At 35.1% G+C, this 22,256-nt stretch overlaps 1 protein-coding gene and 2 long non-coding RNA genes across 4 annotated transcripts; 1 reads left to right on the forward strand and 2 right to left on the reverse strand.

Moving 5' to 3' along the window:
- Positions 1 to 2,236: 2,236 nt before the first annotated feature.
- Positions 2,237 to 8,635, reverse strand: LOC110735463 (glutaminyl-peptide cyclotransferase-like). Of its 2 annotated transcripts, XM_021915655.1 has the most exons (11): positions 8,408 to 8,635; positions 7,632 to 7,688; positions 7,039 to 7,074; positions 5,709 to 5,773; positions 5,210 to 5,273; positions 4,190 to 4,307; positions 3,785 to 3,882; positions 3,490 to 3,560; positions 3,339 to 3,366; positions 3,174 to 3,231; positions 2,237 to 2,719 (listed from the first exon to the last, which is right to left on the reverse strand). In XM_021915655.1, the coding sequence occupies exons 1-11, from the start codon at positions 8,552 to 8,554 to the stop codon at positions 2,598 to 2,600; spliced, it is 864 nt and encodes a 287-aa protein (XP_021771347.1). In that variant the 5' UTR covers positions 8,555 to 8,635; the 3' UTR covers positions 2,237 to 2,597. The 2 variants fall into 2 exon arrangements, with proteins under 2 accessions (XP_021771347.1, XP_021771348.1); XM_021915656.1 differs by lacking the exon at positions 7,039 to 7,074 and having other exon boundaries at positions 2,239 to 2,719; positions 8,408 to 8,633.
- Positions 8,636 to 18,920: 10,285 nt separating this feature from the next.
- On the forward strand, positions 18,921 to 21,155 carry LOC110735464. The gene is made up of 3 exons (XR_002514112.1): positions 18,921 to 19,046; positions 20,096 to 20,210; positions 21,141 to 21,155. It is a non-coding gene; the product is annotated as an uncharacterized LOC110735464 (long non-coding RNA).
- Positions 20,986 to 22,250, reverse strand: LOC110735465. Its single transcript, XR_002514113.1, has 2 exons — positions 21,587 to 22,250; positions 20,986 to 21,315 (listed from the first exon to the last, which is right to left on the reverse strand). It is a non-coding gene; the product is annotated as an uncharacterized LOC110735465 (long non-coding RNA).
- Positions 22,251 to 22,256: the final 6 nt, after the last annotated feature.

A 22,256-nucleotide genomic window follows, 5' to 3' on the forward strand; every position in this document is an offset into this window, starting at 1 on the left:
CCTCGTCTGATGCCAGGGAGGCAGTGGACGAGGTTTTTTGAATCTCCCCTCGTCCCTCGTCGTGCTGAAGATCTTAGCACGGGGAAGGGAGAGTGGAGTATATGAGTCGTACCTTTCCCGCGTAGGGAACGTGCTTCTCTTTCCTCGGCTCGGAAGCAGAGGATGGTTCTGAGGCCTTGGCCTTCCCTTTCCTCTGCGCCAAGGTTTCGGGCCATTGCCCTTTCGGCTTCTCAGCCCTCGAGCGAGACTGAGATTTTGATTTGTTCCACTCCTCGGCCCGGATGAACTTGTCCGAGGCTTCCAAGGCTTCCTCTAGGGTCTGCGGGGGATGCATGACCATGAAATCCAGGAACTTTCCGGCTTGAAGGCCGTTCCGTAGTGCGAATACGGCCAGGCCTTGATCCAGGCTTGTGATACCGGATGACTCGTTGCTGAAGCGAGTCAGATAATCGCGGAGGCTCTCATCCTCCGCCTGCTGCAGACTCATTAGCTCTGCAGTAGTCTTCTCTCGGCGGTTGGCCGTGGAAAAACTTGCTCTTGAACTTGTTGGAGAGATCCTGCCAACCAATTATAGAGCCTTTCTTGAGCCCTTTGGTGATCCAAGATTGGGCAACACCTTTGAGGGTCGTAGGGAAGTACTTACACCAGGTAGCCTCAGACCTGGGGTTTAGATACATGTGCCCCTCGTAAGAGGCAATGTGATCCTTCGGATCTGAGGTACCGTCGTATGTAATGTGTGCCGGAATTTTGACCGTCGGCACATGTTCCTCCAGTATCCAACTCTGGAAGGGTGAGTTTGACGGAACCATGACCGCCTTTCCCTTGTACCCGGCCGTAGGGACCTCGCTTCTCCCTCTTAGAGAGGTGGAAGTGGTTTTTGTCCCTGGCTGAGACAAGGCTGGTCGCGCCTTTGAATCCTCTTGGAAGATGAGGCGGCTATGCACGCTCGCCTCCCTTGAACCCAAGCGTTCGTGGACGCTCTGGCGGGCGGATTCCGGGCCCCTGGAGGGTGCGTTCCGGAAGCTCATAGAATTTTGAGCTTCGGACTGGTCGAAGGGTTGGAGGTTCCTCCTCTTCTCCTTACCGGAGTTTCGGATGTCCCCTTGCCACTTCTGGCCGAGCTCCCTATGGGGTGGAACTTGTTCACCTTTCTCCTGACCGATCCTCCTTTTCAGGTTTCTCGGCTGCTGAGACTGAGGCTCGTAGGGTGGCTGGACTGGAGCCCCTTGAGCTTTGAGGAACTCCAGGCAGACGGCTACGGCCCTGGCCACTTCCTCCGTAGAGGGCCCGGAGGGAGGAGTCTCCCGCGGGTGTGACCTGGATTGCACGCTGTTGCGTGGCTGGGAGTCCCTCGGACCTGAGCCACTCGGTCTCGGTGATGCCTCCGGCTGCCGGGTGTGGTGCGAGGCATTCTCCTCTTGGAGGCTAGGACCTCCTGAGGCTTCCCTTTCCTGAGAAACGGGGGCCTTTGATGAGGAAGAGGCTTGCTCCGGTAAGGGGCGGACCGATTGGCGTTCCCTCACCGTGATCATGCCTCCCCCTTTCTTAGCATTTTTGGTGCTCTTTCCACTCTTAGTCATGGCGACTGTCGGAGTGTTTGGTGATTGACGCGAATTTTTTGCTGCGCTCCCCACAGACGGCGCCAAATTGTTTCGGATGAAAACAATGGGGCCTCGGAAGGCCCTTTTATCTTGGGGGAACTTGATCTCGGTCCAAATTACGGGGGAGCCGAGGGTTTCCTGCACAACAAATACACGTAAACTAGCCCCGGGGGTGTAGTCGAGGAAGGCCCCTCCGATGCTAAAGTCAGTATATTAGAGAGAGAAAGCTATGCAGGAGTTTTGTTGCTTGAGGCTTTGTTGTCTTACCTTGAAGGGACCAAATTGATGGCTTTTATACCTTGGTTTATGAAGGATGATGATTGGGCCCGGGAGTCAATTGGGCTTGCCAAGCTGACTGGGCCGTTGACTGACCTTAGCATGATCTGGAGGATGTTGACCTTTGCTTTGGGCTTGAGATGAGTTATTTGGACTGGCCCAATTTGGAGGAATGAAATTGGACCCAAACACTAATTATATAATTAAATTAAATTTGTTGGTCATTATGTAATTTATTCATCTAGAATCTAAATGTATCGAATATATCTAGTATGAGTAATGAATCATGACCACTTTGACTAATTAATAGAAGTAAAAAAAAACAAAAACAAATGTCAGAAAATTAGAAATATGATCGAATTGTTTCTCTTATTTTGCTTAGAATCCTATTGTTAGGCCCAGTTCACTACACCTTTACTGAACTGAAATTATATTTACTTAAATGAAATTATTTTTGCTGAATTGAAATTAATTTTACAAAACTGAAATCCTGAGCTAGTCTAATGCCTCTCAATACACCATTAAATTAAGTTTCCAAGCCATATTATTTCGTCCTGTTTTCGTTTCTGTCTAATGATAAGATTCTGCTAGGTTGCTTGCTCGAAAATACTTCTCTTGTACATTAAGAGTTCAATCAGAAAATCACCAACTTCATAGGCGAAGTTTTGTTTGGACATCAAAGAAACTATCAATAAGTACTAGTAATCCTTGTGACTGCTGCTACTTCATGCCTTCAAGGCTGGCGGGCATTTGGATGCACGTCCGTTCAATATCAACTTGAGAATGATCATTCGATGAATGCACCTTGATCTCATATAACTTTGGCCACAGCTTTCCAGTTACTACAAAATATTAACACAAACAACAAATATATAGAAAAACCTGAATAAACCCAAAATAACTACAAGATTCAAAATTATACATTTTTTTTTTCCAGTTTCTATAGGGTTTAAAATCAGATAATTGGCGGTTCTTCAAGGCCTACCCCAAATACTAGAATGAGACATGTTTATCAGCTAGTCTCAGCACAGAACTACAAAGTCCTAAAAAATTGGGATTTAAACACATCAATACTTATGATTGCAGAAAGTTGAAGGCCGTATTTTCTTCAAAATAAATTTATCTTATCAGTTAGTAGGCAATTAAAAAGGATAAAAGGGAATTGTCAACATTTTAACCTCTGTTTACTTGTCTAATCGCTGGGCAATTAGACAGACTCTTTTCAAGAAAGGTAGTTGATTAACAATAGAGTGAGATTAACCAGAAATGTGACAGAATGAAGTGAAAGAAACTGACCAAATATGCGCTTTTCATCATTGTCCCATGCGATGCCATTCAAGACGTCTTCAAATTCCTATAAGAAAGCAATTAATGCACTTATGAGATGGTTATAAGGATGTTGCTATTTCACGGACTAAGCCAATATATAAAGTCAACTTGGGTAAAAATGTCAAGACATACTATTTCACCAGCTGCTTCCAATCTTTCTCTGAAACAGGACAACGAGGGAAGATTATGAGATGCAATGGGTTGAAAAACACAAATCATGAGTTGAGAAAAGGGAGAGTAGCTAGCTTGAACAAAGAGACAAAGAGAATGGTTGAAAATTAACCTCAACATGGGAAGAAGGATCCAGCCTAGCACTGTACCATCCTCAGGCGATATTCTTATAATGCAGTCAGTCTGCACAACAAGAACTCAGTCAGTCTGCATATTGATATCTTTATGATTACAGCTCAGTAAGCTGAAATTACACTATATTGGACTAATTTCCTGGTTGTTAATTAACACGCTACTTATATATTCATGCATAGTATATCTGCTAAGAACATGCTTTCAAGTTCAGGCATCACTTATTAAGCAAGAGAACCGAAGTAAATTAAGTGAGATAACAGAATAACAATTACCCGAAAAACATTTGCCCAGACTTCCCCATGAACATACTCCAACTCATTTAGGTAATGTACGTCAAGATCTTTGTATCTGACATTCTGCCTCTTTATCACTGTACAACAAGTATATTTAGTGAGATATACATGCAACTATCTTTTAAACAGCTTACTCATTATGTAAAGTTATACTACAGGACATATAGGCAGGACCCAACAGCCTGCAGTGAGAATCGAGCACACAGATGCGGTTTTTTTATTAACATATACTTCGAATATTTTATCTCTATCTATTACAAGATTTAGAACTATCAAATTTGAAGGCATACTTAGTTTTGTGCACACAAGAACAAGGCAGCAGCAGCAGAAAGAGGGACAAAAATGAAATCCATATATATTGAAAAAAGAGGATAAAAGCAGCACCTTTCATTGTATGGGGATCGATATGGTATAATGTTGATGAACCATCACTTCCAAACATGATTTTCCCATCAGTTGTCAGTCCCCATCCATCCTTCATTTGGTGATTAAATATTCCTATCTGTAGTAAGCACGAGTGTTGTAAGCTTGTAAGTTGTAACTTTTTGATAAGAAATAAAATAAAAATAAAAGTGGTGATTAAATATCCTATCTGCAATGCAATAAAGCACGAGTGTTGTAACCTTGTTATTTTGGAAGATGTCAAAAAAAAATCTCGATCAAAGTCATAAGTCTCACAACATCAAAGTTTAGCACCTTCAGCACTATTAGAAAATTCAAGATGTAGGAAAGTTAGCTTCACGTAAAATCAATCCAGATGACTCATTCGGCTCACACTGAGACTTTTTTTTCCTTGGTTTAGCCACACCAGAAAAGAGGTCCGGTACTGTAAACCCCATACATCAGCTTTTCTGAAATTTTTCCACTCAGTTACCCCAAATCAGATCCATAATTTTGGAAGTCTTAATCAAGAAAAGCTTCTACAAAAGATTGCAAATATGAATTTCTATCCTTTTCAATCAGACTATAATAGAAATTTTCTTATACCAATAGAGAAGTTAGGAATCTCCAGTGCTGTTCTTGTTGCGTTTCTATCTCTTCACTACAGAAACAATTTTCACACTGTTCAAGTTACAAGTTTCCTGAGAAATGATTCAGAATCAAAGACCTTGGAATGAAGAATTCATCTCAATTCTCAATTCAAACTTACGAATGCAACTCGAAAAGAGAGGAACAAACCAAATGCATGCCAAAGTTCTACGGAATAACTTGAGACTAATATTTATTTAACGATGGTGATGGTTGTGAGATTATGGCTTTGAAGTATTCTAATTCAATCATAAATCTTTTTTTTTTTTTTTGACGGGATCATAAATCTTATTGAGATGACAGATAGTAGAGATAAAATGCTCACAAGACACTATATATCACAGTAAGTAAAAGTGGAACTCCAGAATTACTGACTTTGCTCAAGGTTGTTCTGTCGTAAATGAAACCAGTGTTCTGATCATAAGTTAGTTGATACAGCCTGCAAAACAAATTGTATACATAGATTAGAAAAGACTATAGCTTTTCATATATTTTAAGAAGCAAATATGAAGGGGGAGGGGGGGTTGAGGTTCTTTAAAGATCTAATATCCTACATCAATCAATATCTCAAGTATATAGTGGAGTTGGGATGCAACAAGGCTAATTACTGGTTAACAAATAGTTACATAAATTTATATCCCTAAACTTGTTAGGTGTGCGAAGGTAATTTACTCCTGCGGCATAATACGATTGAGGTACAGTGCGGTAACCACAACATCTATGTCAAAAGTTGTACAATTATAAAATGAAAAGTGAATCACAATTGAAATAAGTATTTAGTGATACTGTTGGTCCTTAGCTCACAGATTTACAGCTAAATCATTTGTACAAAGTAGTTGTTAGTTAAATGGCAAATTACTCTTTTAATACAAACCTTTCACCAACCAAAGTTAATCCTTCCCCAAAATAAGAAGAAGACATATCCAGAAATGCCTCGACCTATTGGAACCAAGAAAGAATTAGTCAAATGAAGCAAAAAACACAAATATCTGGGTTATGATTACCATTTACCAATGCTGAGAATATCTTAGCTTAAATTAGAATACATCTAAATGAACAAATACTTCCAATTCCAACATTACAAAGAGCTTGTTGGGATCTTTTATATTGTTTAATTCGCTGAATCATTTTAAGGAAAATTACAAAGGTGGTCTCATTTAGGAAGCCGACAGTTACTCCATTCATGCAGAGCACAGTGTATAAAAGTAACTGGAAAACGATACAATTATATCGAGGAGTGGCTTTAACATCAAAACATACTTCAACAAGAGAATATAGGTAGTAAGCAAAAGGGAAGTAGAAGAATTTCAGCAATCTGGAATTGTCTGTGGAGGTGGGAGGTATTGATTCATTGTAACTAGATAGAATTTAAAGTCGGGAGACAACTTGGGTTACAGAAAACGGAGATTTTTTTAACATGTTCATGTTAATACAGCTGTGTTGGACTAATGAAATTCTTCTGAAAGTTTGTTGCATTTGTAGCAACACTGGTTAAAGGTAAGATGATCTCTTCAAATCCTACCATCCAGAGCCAATCATGGTTATTAGTGCTGTTGTAGGTAGAGAAATAATAGTTAATGTGAAAGTTGATTCTCCAAAAATAAGATTACCAGAGGAAAATCAGGCACTAATTTTGTCACATGATGATTAAGTGTATAGAAGAAGATTAAGGAGCATGTCATATTGAAGTAAACTATTATGCACACTTACTCAACTACCACAATTTAGGCACATAGGAATGTTGAGTTTGTTGCACCCAAGTTCTCTAGCTAGGCTAAAAGCAAAAATAAGTATGCAAAATGTACAGAGTGAAACTGGTGTAGAAGCCCAAGAAGGTGTAGGAAAATATGAGGAATGCATAATGTAGTTGATATGCGTTTGATCATATTGATCAAGACTAGGGATCAACCACAAGATCTCTTATGTTAGCTATCTTCTTTAACACTAAGCAAGTTTCCACTCTCCAGAGGTTCATATTAATGTAATAAAGTAAGGTCTATAACTTTATATGCATAATTTGCAGTACTAACGACATGTTCTTGTGTTAAGAGAGGAAGATGAGAGGTATGAAAGAGTGGTAATGGCAGCAGAAGATCAGATAACAAGGTGAGTAAAGGCCTTCAATACGAAGTATATGACTACTAACTATATGGAACTAGTAGAAATGGTGAAAATCAGTTGAGATTCATGAAAGTGTGGTGTACCTTTCCAGTTTGTAGATTAACTCTCCTCACTGAAGACTGCATGGTTCAAAGTCAAGTTAAATAACACAATCTAAATATCAAATACGGAGTATGAACCTAAAAATACTTAAGAGACATAGGGCAAACAGTATCAACAGAAAGGATCTGATATCAGCATACAAAATTGAATAGCGAGATTTACAAACCACACATATAATTCCTCCCTCCTAAATGGAATACTCCAGTTCAGAAGCTCAATCTACGACCATAGGAAAGATGAATCACAGAATACCAGAAACAAGGTATACCCTTCATATAACATGCAGGTTCTAAGTTGATTAAATACACATAATAATGGGTTTACAAAAAATACACATAATAATGAGTGTTCAGCTGATCAGTAATTATTTAACTATGACAGTAAGCATCTAGGATACTTTATGAAACACCCCCAAATGTAAAAGCAAGAAATGAATGAATTGGACAGAGTAATATTATTTTCCATTTTATCATCAAAAACTCAACATAATATGAATGACCAAAATCTTATTTATATGAAAAGATGTATAACACCATATGCAAAAACGTCACGAAGCGAAGCAGGACGAATTCACCTCTCCATATAGACCAGTTGATTCATAAAGAGTGTTATTTCCTTCATATAGAAGTCCCTGAAAGAAAGCACAAAAGGACAATAAACAAAATAAGATTTTGATTAGAATCTCTCCATTGACAAACTCTAATTGTTTCAATTCATAAAACAAAGCTATATTCTGATAAATCAACTATAAACAATGCAAATCTATGAAGTTCTAAATCCATTCTACAATGCAAGCAACAAAAATATACTTACTTGATTGGTAACATATATATCATGTTCTTTTGAATTAGCCCAAAAATTGACAAAAGAATCCCAAAATAACCAATTCTTGCATGTTGCATGCAAGGTTTTCGACATCTTTCTCCCATCAATCACAGTAATATGTCTATTTTTCAAGCTAAAATAAAAGCTACTATCTTCCAAATTAGCAACAACCCACATGCACACAACAAATTTGATTATGCAACTAGGACTCGGGTACTCATATCAGACACGGGTACGTGTTTAAGTATTCGACTCATCTACAAAATTAAAAACTAAGCATGTTTATGGTCTAAATTGATATGTCAAGAGTTCATACCCAAGAGCTGAAATGAAGAGTTCAAGTAACATAAACTAAAAGCACGATTCAATAAAATTATTGTTTAATGGTCACATTATCAAAAGAGGGTAATCAGTTCTAAACTTCAATTCAGAGCAATTGAAAAGAAAACCCGTTTTCCACTAACCATGAAAAACTGCAAAATATTAAAAAAAAAAAAAAAAAAAAAAAGGGAAAAAGAAAAAGACCTCTGTAAAAGCTCTGGGATCATGAGGATACTCATTGACAACTTCAATGGTGTAAATTTGAGCCAATGCTGAGAAGGTGTTCGACGAAATGCCTAAATGAAGGAGGAAAGAAAATAGCAATGAACGAGAAAGCCATTGATTAGACATGGCAGAATGACACTAGGACTATGACAAGCCTGGTTATTCAGCTTCTTACTCTGTCCTATTTTTTACCTTGGTTTCATTGGTTAAATCGGTTTCATAATCACTTAAATTTTTTTTTGATTTGTTTCAATTTAAAATTTCAAAATATACAAGTAAATTCTTGTGAATTAAATAAATACTGTGCATAATTACAAATATAAATGGATGGATTAAAGCCGATATCAAAATATCTCACGATAATAAAAATGATATCAAGAAATAATATTATCGTATCCTTATTATACCAAAATAACATAATACAGAGTAGGGGTGAGCAAAGATTCAGGGTACTCGATACCGGACCCGAAATCGGTCTCACTGGTTCCGGGACCGGGTCCAAAAATTCGGACCCAGTTGGAACCGGTTCCGAAATCGGGTCCTGAAAATTTGGACCCGGTACCCGGGTGGGTACCCGGTTGTCTAATATGTTTTTTTTTTTTTTTTTTTTTTTTGTTTGTTTTTAAAAGTTCTTAATTTCTTATTTCCCTCTAACCCTCTTCCTCCATTCTGAATCTCTGATCTTCATATAAACCCATCGCAAATTACAAAAAAAAACCAAAATTACAAAAAAAAAAACACCCAGCCAAAACCCCAACCACCCTAAGAGTTCCGGCAGGCCCCCCAGCCTAGCCACCTCCCTCGTCGGACCGTCGGACCTCCCCTTCCACTAGAGTCGCCGCTCCAGCCACTACCATCTAAACCACCATCCCCCTCCCAAAACCCCCACGCAACCACCAATAAAAACCACTACTAGAAAATAGGCAAATTCTGACGGACTTGTTCCGACAGACATGAAATTCCGTCGGGAAAAGCATAATTTCCGACGGATTTAAGTTCCGTCGGATATTTCTGACGAATGCAAATAATCCATCAGAAATTTCCGACGGAATTTATTTCCGTCGGAATATATGTGCTTTCCAACGGAAAATTCCGTCGGAATATAATTAAAAAAAAGTTAAAACCTTTATACCAAACCCTACCCAATAAAACTTGGATCCCTTTCTTCTCCTACTCAAGGCGCCCCTCTTTCTTCTCCTTCTCTTTCTCTCTCCTCTTCTCCTCTTTCTCCTTCGTTCCTTCTTTCCTCATTTCTCTCTCCTTTCCTCTTCTTTCTCTCCGCTTCTCTTCTCTCTCTTTCCTCTCCTCTTTCCTCTTCTCTTCCTCTATGAACTCCTCTCCTCTTTCCTTCTCTCTCCTCTGCCCTCTCTTTCTATCTCTTCTTCTTCTCCTTCTCGGGTTTTCATATCTCTTCACGCCTCGCAACACTTCACGCATGAAACATCAAAGAACAAAATAAGGTTTTTCATGTCAAATTCGACCATGGAAACCCTAGATCTAGAGTTTTCATGGTCGAATTTGACCTTTAAAACCCAAGTTCAAGCCAATTTCGGGGTTTTGATGGAATTCAAGGTAAGTTCTCTTTTCTCTTTCTTCATTTTGTTTCGGGTTTTGCTTGAAACATCAAAGAACAAGCCCTTATTTTTTGGATTTGATTTGAAATTGTGGGTGTTGATTTGGTATATTTGGTTTTTGTGCGGTGAGATTTGGAATTTGGAACAAGTTCGGTTTTTGTACAGTGTTGATCTAGAGTTTATTTTTGTTGATTTCGTTATGTTTTTGTTTAATTTTTATAGATTGATTTCGTTGCTTTTGCTTGGTTTTTTTGTGGGTTTTTACGTGATTTTTGTGGGGTTTTTTTTTTTCCGAATTACTTCGTTTTTTGTTTTTTGTTTTTTTTTTTGTGGTTTTTGACGGTTGGAGGTGAGGGGTGTTTCACGGTGGTAGGTGGTTTACGGGGTGGAGGTGGGTGGTTTATGTTGGAAGTGGGTTAGTATGGGGGTAGGGGGGCAAGGGATGGGTACCGTGGGCTGGTGGTGTAGGCTGGTGGTGTGGGAAATTTTCGACGGATTTTCTGGTGCCGGAATTCTTTTTCGACGGAAAAGTGTTTTCGACGGAATTTCCGTTGGAAAAGGTCGATTTTCCTACAACAGGTTTTCCGACAATCGGATCCGACGGAAATTCAGTTGGAACCGGGCCGACGGAATTCAAGGTGATTCCGACGGGATTTTTTAGTCGAAAATGACCTGTTTTCTAGTAGTGAACCCTCCCAATTCCGGCCACCAGCCAAACCCCAAAAATCACCGCAATGCGCCGCTAATTTCCCTTCCCTCTGTGCCACTATTTCCCCTCCATACGCGCCGGTTTGGGGACTCCCAACCTCCCTCCTTATCTCCATTTCCCTTTTTTCGGCGACCACTCCCTCCCTTGAAATCTCTTCCTCCACTTGATGAAAACCCTTTAAAACCACCTCCCTCGTTTCCTCAATTTTCAAAGGACAACTTTTATTCTTCAAATTAAACTCAATTACAATTTATTTGATTAATCAATTCACGAATTGTAGACATTTATGAAATGTAATTGCTTGAAAAGTGTTGAAAAATTGAGGTTGCGGTTTTGGTTGATGTGTATTTTTCGATTGAAGTAGAGTTTGTTTGGTAGTTTCAAGGTCAGTGGCTGCGGCTGGGGTGGTTGTGGTGTTTGGCGAGGCAAGAGGGGAAGCCAACAACGGGTGGGCCTCCGTGATGCAGTCTGTTCCGGTGTCGTCCTCTCCTCTCCTCTCTTTTTCGGTCTCTTGGTACAAGATTACATGATTTACAGCTCAAAAAATTAAAAAAAAATAATCTAAGGATGAAGATTGAAGAACCGGGTACCCGGTCTTGGAAGCGGTTCCAACCGGTTCCGGGACCGATTCCGAAATTCTTGTACCCGGTGCAACCGGTTCCGAGACCGGGTCCAACTGGATACCCGGTTCAACCGCTTCTGGGACCGGGTCTTATGAACTGAACCGGGTACCTGGTTTCGCTCACCCCTAATAAAGAGTATTTTATTATCCTTATTACTAGTATACCAAAATAACATAATATGGAGTATTTTATTATACCTAAGATGATATGATAAGATAATAACATTGATACCAAGAGCTCATTTTTCTTGATCAAACTTCAAAACAAATGAGTGAAGAGTGAGATACATTACTACGTGTGTGTTTGCCTGGACAAAAATAAAATATTTTTCCAAATCAGTCGTTGAGTGTTGATTTGGGTTCATTACTACGGATCGTGTTATTTTCCAAGTTCCAACTAAGTGTTTATTTTTCTTTGAACCATAAAGTATTACGAACTAGGTTACGAACTAGGTCAAATTGGTTATCGGTTGATATTAATTCAGATTCATGTCAAGGTATTGAATTCAATTCCATTTTCGAAATATTGGGACAAAATCACAAAACAAAAGGAATTAAACAACAATGAAAAAGAGATCAATCCAAGCATGAATAAATAGATTTGTACTTGTTGATCATTTAATTTTACAAAATTTGTAACTGCTTTACCTTATGTGTGACTGTGTATACATTAGGTTGCAAATCTGCAATGCAATTTAATTCTTCTCTTAATAAAGAAATGCGATTATTAATTTTGACAAGCATTAAGAATTTAAGATCATTTTTTTTGATAAAAATAGCAATTATTGACGCTTAATTTCCCCAACATTCAATATACGTGTCAAATTGCCTAGTCCTCATGATTCTCGTGGTTGGATTTAAAATTTAGATTTATAGAAATGGAATTTGGTTTCTTGTCTGCTTGTTTTGGACTTTTGGCTCCCTAATTAACATGATTAATTAGTACTGCTGTACTGGTAGTAAAGATTTAAATTAAAGTCACATATCGATAATTACTTCTATCTTTACTATTTGTCGACTTAACGAACATTTTTGTAATCTTACTCACTAGTCACTACGTCAAGACTTCGATTATAGACAGATTATTATAATAATAGTAACAATTGATTTTGTTCAAACCAACAAGTGTCCAAAGTATCAACTCAACAATAATGTCACCAATCTCACAACACCATAGTACCATACTTTATTATGATCAAACAATGTATTAGAGCATACATGCATTGACATATAATATAGACAGCATTCGATTATCAATTACGTCATTACTAAACTATAGTTGACATCCACAGTACATGATGTTGCCTTATGATAGAGTTATGAGAAAGAGAATGTTGGAAAGCTTAATTATATTAAAGAATATGCAAGAGCATTTATAGTACATAAGCAAACATTATACTATGACTAGATACATTAAAGTATATGTCTAGGTACATTAGACAATAATTAGGGAAATCTTTGACAATCAACCTAATTGAGTAAATCAAGAGATTACACAATAAACTATAAAGAGTAATTAATAATGATAATGATGATTTAGTCATTATTATCCTTTACACGCCCCTGCAAGATGGACGGCCGATGAGGAAAAGTGCAATCTTGTAAAATGAGTGTCCTTCTTGATTGTTGATTGCCACACCAAGATGTTGGTGGCTCTTCAATTGAGAGTTGCACGTACCAAATTAAAGGCGTTAAAAGTGAAAGAAGGTTTTGGTTTTTTTTTTTTTTTTTTTTTTTTTTTTTTTTGTCAGAGGAGAGTAGGTGGAAGGATGGAATTTTGATCATTTTCATAAGAGAAGAATTACATTTAGTATCGTTGAAAGAAAGGAGTTTGAGTTTCTCCATAAAAATTTGGAGAAATGAGTTTATGTTTGGCAACACTTGGTAGATAGACTTCGTAGGCCAAAAAAGGATTGTTTCTCCATAAGGGGGGTTTGGAGAATTGAGTTTATGTACGGAAACACTTGGTAGATAAATTACGGGGTGCCGAAAGGGGAATGTTTCTCCATAAGGGGGGGTTTGGAGAATTGAGTTTATGTATGGCAACACTTGGTAGATAAAGTACGGGGTGCCGAAAAGGGATTGTTTCTCCATAAGAGGTTTGGAGAAAAAGGAAATGATAATTAGCATCTCTTGGTATATGAAATACGGGGTGCAAAAAAGAGTTGAGCGGAAGTTTGAGGTTTGAAGCTTTCCGAGAAGGAAGTTTGATATGGGCACCATCATTTGTCGACGTCGGCAAAGGGTGTTGATGGTGTAGCCATAGAATAAGAGGAAGTACTAACGGAAGCGGGAAAAAAAAAATTGATCAATAACTCATGATACCATGATAGAGTTATGAGAAAGAGAATGTTGGAAAACTTAATTATATTAAAGAATATGCAAGAGCATTTATAATACATAAGCAAACATTATACTATGACTAGATACATTAAAGTATATGTCTAGGTACGTTAGACAATAATTAGGGAAATCTTTGACAATCAACCTAATTGAGTAAATCAAGGGATTACACAATAAACTATAAAGAGTAATTAATAATGATAATGATGATTTAGTCATTATTATCCTTTACACATTATTAGTACGTAGTATTGCAATAAGCATGTAAGCAATATGTTACCCGATAACTACTGCCATCACCTTTTAATTAAAGCCAGTGCTAAACAGTAAATATTAAAGCTGTATGAATAATTGTGTTACACTGTTACTTGAAACAAGACCTTGATTATCTCTTGTCTAGACTAGAAACATTACCTTTGAAACTATTTACACTTTGTTTTCTTGCTTAGGGAAAATTGATTTCCTTGTTACGTGTCTTTTGTCTCTCTTTATTGTGATAAACTCATTATTATTATGAAAGGATTATTAAGTAACATTTTTACAGGATTGTTTATTTATCATCATAAGGCTGCTTTTGTGATCTGAGTCATTATATAATAAATATTTCCTCCGTTATTTTAATATCTCATTACTTGTCTTTTAGAGAAGTTTCGTAAATACTGCATCACTTTCATTTTAGGACAAAAAATATTTATGTTCACACTGCAAATACCCAACATACCCTTACTTTTTCACACTTACTTTTTATTTTATCTTTACATTATATGGACAATTTTGTATTCTTACGTTTCTCTCTCTTACTTTTTCCCACTGCCAAATTTTGCCTCCAAAACCCAATAAAAAAGAACGGAGGAAGTATATATGATGACACTATTTTAATTATTTACTCTCCTCTTACTCCAAATCACCTACAAAGTGATCTTATGATAATTATACGGTCTTATTTTAAAATTTGAAATGATTATCTTTTTTACTCCATATTCAAATTCAATCCCTTGGAGCTCAATATATAGTACACTACTTCCTCTGTCAATATTTTTTTTCCTATTTGACTTTGCACGATTTCCTAGACGCGTCTTATAGCGTTTATATTTTTTTTTTCCATACATGTAAAAATTATAAAAACTTGATATTAATAAAATATATAATGAGACAAATCTAACAAGCTCTCACTTGACTATATTATCTTGATCTTATAAATTAACGATAATGTTTTCTAATTTGACCCAAAAAATGGCAATGGAGTAAAAATAAAGGACGGAAGGAGTATTTCGAAAATAATCTATTTTGTAGGTAGTCTTTTGGGATTGAGAGAATATTGCACGGATAATGTAGAACAATCGTTGTGAATCTTGTGATGGTACAACTTTAGCCAATAAAATTTAATGTAACCAGTGATTAGGTTTGATTTTTGCATGCTTAGCATTTGTTTATGCATTCAATCATTGATCTATCTAAGTTATCTTGTATTCTTGACTCTAGAGTAAATGCATGGGACTTGGGAGCTAGAGATTGTTAACAACACTTGACCACCCCATCTGACTAACACCTCAACTATATATATGATGAACCCTTCTCATAGAACCTCGTACGGGTGCAACCTTTGCTTAGGAGGCAGTGACCATGGCTTGCTGATGCTTGACATGTGTTAGGGTATTGCAACTTTTGTGAGGGTGGTTAATTATGTGGTGGTGTTAGATATGGTGTTGGTCGATAAGGTGATGAGGAGGTCAAAAGAAGACACATACATGTAAATAACTATGGTGATAGCATATAGTTATTCTTAATGGTATTTAGTAACATCCTTAGAGATTTGCACTTGCATGTTAGCCAAAGGAAGAAAGCCCAAAAAATATACAAATGCACATATCACGACATATGTCTTGTTCGATACCATATCACGAGGTCTTGATTTAAGATGAGGACTTGTGTATAATTAATAGGTAGGTCACCAGATCAAATGGCGACTCTTTCTCAAAAAATATATGCTTTATTAGGTGACAATTAATTCAAGATCTTTTAATTGCTAAATTATTACTGAAGGTAAAACATAATGTTAGTTTGATGATAATATCAAATCGTTTGATCATGATACAACTTACTACGAATGAATGGTCTAGGTTGCTTAATTAGCTTCTTGAGTCATTTATTAATTATTACTAAAACAAAACGTGCTAATATAATCAATTTCTTAGAGTGTCTTATGTGTCAAGCTCTCATTAAAAAAATTTCCCTCCAAACTTTAATATGATGTCATCAATTTTTTTTTTTTGCCCTATCATTTTACTTGCTAGAAATTAGGACAGAATAGGTATGAATGAAACTAAAAATCTGAAACTTGAATTTTGTATCAATATTGTTTTATACACCGTACTAATTTCGGATATTCCTAATATAGTACAATAATATTTATAGATATAGCTACTGTGTCTTTAACTTCCATTTTAAACGTATAAGCTCAATAGATAATGCAACATTAAATATATTTTGTCTAAGCATCATTTTAATATACTTTCAATAACATAGTATGATGTAGCATGAAAAATTAGTGAAAGTAGTAATTTTTTAGATATATTTATGTATATCAAAATAGATGTCTATTTATAGTAAATAAAATTTTATGACCGTTGGTGAAATAATTTTTTTTAGTTAAACGGTAATAATGTCGTTTAAATACATATTATTGTTGCAAATAAGCAGAAAATTGTCATTGGTCAATTAATCTGGCAGGGACACGTGTCACCATCCGGTTGGGCAGGATGACGCGCCCCCAGCATGCCACTTATTTTTTTTTAAAAAGCAAAATGTTAAAGAAAAAAAAAACAAAAGTTGTCAACTGACCGGGGCCCACCAGCCTACTGTTCACAATTAAATGACCTCGACTGATGCAATCCGAATCTCTCATGAAGGATTTTCCTCTCACTGGTGTAGAACTCGGATACCGTTACTTCCACTCGTGAGGGGTTTTTTCCCTTCACGGGTGGGAGAGCTCTTAAAAAAAGAATTATATACACGTATTTTTATATTATAAAAAACATCTTTATACAAAAAAAAAATTAAAAAAAACTTAAAAAGTTATCAACAAAAGATATAAAAAATATATATTAATTACTTATCACTACTGTGCAACACACAAATACTAATATAATATCGATAATATATACAAATTATATATTTGCTAGAGTTTTTTTTTTTTTTTAAGAAAATATATTTGCTAGAGTTGTTAGTCTATTTTTATTTATTTTTTCTATCTTTTTTAATTTTTTGAAGTGTGTGGAAATTATAGTGATCATCGACTCATCGTTCAATGATTGCATTCACAAGATTAATATATTCATTCATATCATATACTTGTATATAATTTAAAAACAAAATTCTTTATTCTATTTTAATCACAATGTTAGACTTTTGCAATATTTCAACATATGATTTTAACTTTTACAAGTAATATTTTAGATTATATTAAAAAAAAAAATTCAAATATTAGGAAGTTTTACCAAACTATACCTATTTCACAAACTAATTTTTAAAATAAACGCGTGATCAAATTATTTACCAAACTAAGATTCTAGGATAAAATGTTAACTCGGATCGCGTTTTACCCCTGATTTTTTAAAACAAAAATTCAATGTATAAAACGTTGTCTGAGGCAGTGTTTATAGCGTATTTGTTTTTTTTTTTTTTTTGATTTTTTTTAAAAAAAAAAAAAAAATATACAACATTGCTTAACAAAATATCTGTTAGGATAATTATGTTATTATGATAATATTGTATTTTTTGGGGTGGATAATTATCAATATGTGATAATGATTGTATTATTTGGGTGGATAAGTATCAATATGTGATAATTATCATATCGTATCCGAGTATTGCGGTTGGGGTGGGATACGATTGGTGCTTCCTATCTTCTTCTCCTCTTTGTATTTAAGTCCATATTCACATGATTGCAATATACAGAAATACATATGCTTTGATTGCTGCCATTGTTTTGTGTTTAACAAAATCAATTCATGAGCAAATTCTACCGTCCAAAACGAAGGTGGTTGCTACTAGTACGACGAACAACAATATTACCTTGTGTCGACCATCTGTTGAACAATCGCACGACATGGAGGATTGGGCCCAAAGAATCGCCTAATGACAGCTTTGTTCTAATCGATATTAGTAATAGAATGCTCCAAAGGTTGATTTAAATACACCCCTACTCGATACACGGTCCAATGATTGAAAATTTCCATTAAGGTTAAAGGTAGGAGTATAGTGAAAGTGAAGGAGAAAAGAACGGGGAATTCCCCGTCTCTCATTGTAAGGAACATGTTTTGTTCCGACGGTCTCCACAAATAAGTGAAACTCTCAAATCTTGACACATATTCCATCATGATAAGGAACTGGTGCTCCCTCAAAAAGAGTGAAAATTTGATTAAAGGAGTGAAAACAGGAAGAGGGTTGAATAATTGGTAACCAAATATAATAAATCCTCAAGCTGAAGAAGGAGACACTAATCTATAGTGCATGAACTCCACGTGTAGACAAAGAAGAAAAAAGCTGATTAAGCTAGGAAGGTGGGGCAGCTCAAGAACACAACAACTTTAATATTATTTTTTTCTTTTTTGTTTATAAACCAGAAGTTAAAAAAGTAAAAAAAAAAAACACTAAAAATGTTAACTCAGTTAGCGTATAATTTTTTTTTTTAAATCAGAATTACGAAATTAAAAAAAAAAAGTTAAACATGTGAAACGCTGAATGAGATAATGTACATGTATTTTTATATTTATAAAAAACCATCTTTATACAAAAAAGTTAAAATTATTAATAACAAAAGATATAAAAAAATATAAATTAATTACTTATCACTACCGTGTAACGCGCGAATACTAATCTAGTAACGATAATATGTAAATAATATATTTGCTGGAGTTGCTAGTCTATTTTTATTTTTATTTTTTTAATTTTTTCAATTTCGAAGTGTGTGGAAATTATAGTGATCATCGTACAATGATTGCATTCACAAGATTAATATATTCATTCATATCATATATATAATTAAAAAGCAAAATTCTTTATTCTATTTTAATCACAATGTTAGACTTTTACAATATCAATATATGATTTTAACTTTTACAAGTACATTTTAGATTACATTAAAAAAAATAAAAATATTTTCAAATATTATTTAATATAATGTGGGTGGTTGTACAAAGTAAAGAGTAGCTATAATCAAGCTTACAACTAGTATAAATAGTTAAATACTCTTGCCTTCACTCATCACTACTCACTCACTCACTCTTGAGTCTTCTTGTCTTCATAATTCTTAATCCAAAGATGGCCATGCATTTCGGGCCCCTGTTACAATTACATGCAATTTTCTTGGTAAGTAATAAATTCATCCGCACTAACTAATACTTTCTTCGCTCCAAATTTTTCAACATGTAGAGTAAATTTTATATTTCTCAATGCATAATGCTATTAGTTATTTTTGTTATCTATAAACTATAGTATTTAAGAATTTGACATTTTGAATGTGTATATATCGAGATGAATTTGCAGTATACACTAGTATCATTGGCCTTAACTTCGACATAAAATTTTCAACAGTACACGGTGATGATTCTACCATACTCACCAATTTTACGTTCTATTGACTTTTTTATATACTACAGTGGATTGCCAAAATGACTTCGTGAAAAAGTCTTTGGTGATAATGATTTCCGTTGATTGGCACAAGTGATTCATAATGATACTATTTATTAGTGCATTGCTATCTTATTAGTACCAACCGGGCAACCGGATAATTGGTCCCGAGAAGGGTAGAAAAAGTACTGGTATTTATCACGCTTGTTTAAAATGAACACAAATCATTATTGACCAAGCAAAACTCAAAGTACTAACACTTGACAATAATCTATGGTTGTTGATCTAGTATGGGCGTGTACTTCTCACTAATTATCTATCATTCTATCATGGAAAATCAGTCAACTATAGTACTATATTATGATCTTAGATAATATTAATTCTCTTATTAATATGAATGTAATCAACATGAATTATGATTATACACTCGAGAAAAAAGAATCATATGAGATGATTAACAATTTAACATGTCCCTAAAAACAATGACTGTTACTTCTTAATTGAACAAGGGTATGTATCATTAATTCATTTTTTTTTATGAAAGATGTATCATTAATTCATTATTCACTAATAATTGTTCAAAATATAGTTTGCATATCAAATTTGAGTGTCATTTTATAAAAATTGGTTTTATTCTCAAATTTGACCGGTTCACTAAAATTAATACCAAATATCCGTTATTTTTCAATAATTCCTAATATTCTTCGTTTTGTTTTGAGTTGCACCAAGTCAATTTCCTTAAATTTATTATGATATATCCTTTTTATTTGTTGTATTTTTTTTTACAGCTTGTTTTTCTAGCATTTCATGCATCAAGCTGTGAACAAGAGGACTACTGGCAGATGAAGCTACCAAAAGTCCCTATGCCACAAGCTATCACGGACAATCTATTTCATCCTAAAGGTTACTTTAATTATAGCTCATTTAATTTGTTTTGTGATTAATTGGGCAGAAATCATTTTCAAGTATCTAAAGTGTTGAATAAAAATAGTTTTTTAAAAGTAAAAGTAAATAAAATGTTTCTTTTAAGCTTCATTATGAAGTTTGAAAGTTGATTTCTGTTATATATATATATATATATATATATATATATATATATATATATACGGGGAGGTTCCGCTAAAAACAGAGCTTATGGTGAAAACTAAAAACAAGCAATCTTAGCCATTCATTACTAGCACAAAAGATCAGACGGTTCTAAAGCCCTAAGATCATTCCGACCTTACATATAATCAATTCAACTGTTTTAAAGATTTTTTTTTTTTTTGACAAACGCAACGTTTTAAAGGTCACTACATGCTAAAATAAGGTAACTTTATCTAAATTGACGATATTTACATAGAGTCACTATATATAAAAATAACGTAACTATATACAAAAATAGGGTAGCTATATCAATTTTGATCATATTTACATAAAGGTCACTATATACAAAAATAAGGTAACTATATCAATTTTTAGAATATTTACTTAGAGGTCACTATATACAAAAATAGGGTAACTATATCAATTTTTAGAATATTTACTTAGAGGTCACTATATACAAAAATAGGGTAACTATATCAATTTTGACCATATTTACATAAAGGTCACTATATACAAAAATAAGGTAACTATATCAATTTTGACCACATTTATACAGAGGTCACTATATATAAAAATAACGAAGATCACTATATATAAAAATAAGGTAATTATATAAATTTTGACAACATTGACCACATTTTTATAGATGTCACTATTTACAAAAGTAAGGTAACTATCATCAGATAACTTCTCCTTCTCCGGGCTCCTTGTCATCAGATAATTTCTCATGCTCCTACTTGTCATCAGATAATTTCTCCCACTCCTCCTTGTCACCACCAAAGGAGTAGTCCACTGGCTCCAAACCCCGGCAGTCAAAGCTCATCAAACGGACAAACTTTCCAGCTTCACAGTCATCACCTGTTAGATAGCGGCCAGATTTTGGTATCATTGTAATAGTACCCTCCCTGCCACAGAACTTGCACTGAAATAATGAAAGGGTGATTGATTAGCAACAAGCCAAATGACCCTCATTTTTGTTCATTCTTTTGTGAGAAATAGAATCTGAGATAATTTTTCTATGAAGTAATTATGTCCGTGCAGTGTAACAATCTAGCAATGCTAGTAATTGACATACTATTTGTAAAATTAAAATTGCACAACAAAATAAAAGGCAGTAAAGCAATACAGTAATACTCAGCATACCACTAATTTACAATTATATCAAAAATCAAAAGGAAGGTGTTTTGTAATACCTCATCTAGTATCTTTCCTCTGTAGCTGGTTTTCCACTAGTCCTTGAACCCTAGACCTCTGGTTTCAAGAATCTTGAAAGCCACCACCAGAGCCAAAGAGGACTAGTGAACCAAACACCAATATCATACATTATTTACTTTATAAATTGTATAACTTTTGCCATTACTAGGCATTAGTGAATCAAACACCAATATCATACATTATATACTTTATAAACTGTATAACTTTTGCCACTATTAGGCATAGCATAACTTCAAGCAGTAGTAGTAGGGTCAATTCCAATACAGGTGGGGTCATACTTGAGGTGATGGTCATCTTTTGGTAAGGCTGTTAGGCTAATTTCACTTTCTAATCAACTTCAAATTAAAAGGCCATAACTTATTGTGTTCTTGTTGATAGGAATTGCGTTAATCCATTTTAAATCAGGTTTGCTTTGGTCCATTTCAATTAAAGCCAGCAACCTCTCCAGAGTACTTTCCATGCCTTCCAAATCACTTGGAATTTTGTCCGCCACAGTTGATTTCAAAAGTTCATCTGCCAACAGCAATAAAGCCAATCAATTTCCAATAAACCAGAATATATAACAAGTAAATACAAATTAGCATTGTTAATTAGGTGGTTTCATTATTTTGACAAAAATATATATCAAGTGCTTGTGCCTACATCCAA

The sequence above is a fragment of the Chenopodium quinoa genome, unplaced genomic scaffold (assembly GCF_001683475.1).
Source record: "Chenopodium quinoa cultivar QQ74 unplaced genomic scaffold, ASM168347v1, whole genome shotgun sequence".
Lineage (NCBI taxonomy): Eukaryota > Viridiplantae > Streptophyta > Magnoliopsida > Caryophyllales > Amaranthaceae > Chenopodium > Chenopodium quinoa.

What these genes read in the sequence shown, in the direction of transcription:
- LOC110735463 (XM_021915655.1), bottom strand. Translation starts at nt 8,554, where the DNA reads ATGTCTAATCAATGGCTTTCTCGTTCATTGCTATTTTCTTTCCTCCTT. An exon ending in CAACTGGTCTATATGGAGAG is followed by an intron (nt 7,075 to 7,631) that starts GTGAATTCGTCC and finishes TGAACCATGCAG; the next exon opens with TCTTCAGTGAGGAGAGTTAA. An exon ending in ACAGAACAACCTTGAGCAAA is followed by an intron (nt 4,308 to 5,209) that starts GTCAGTAATTCT and finishes TGCTTACTACAG; the next exon opens with ATAGGAATATTTAATCACCA.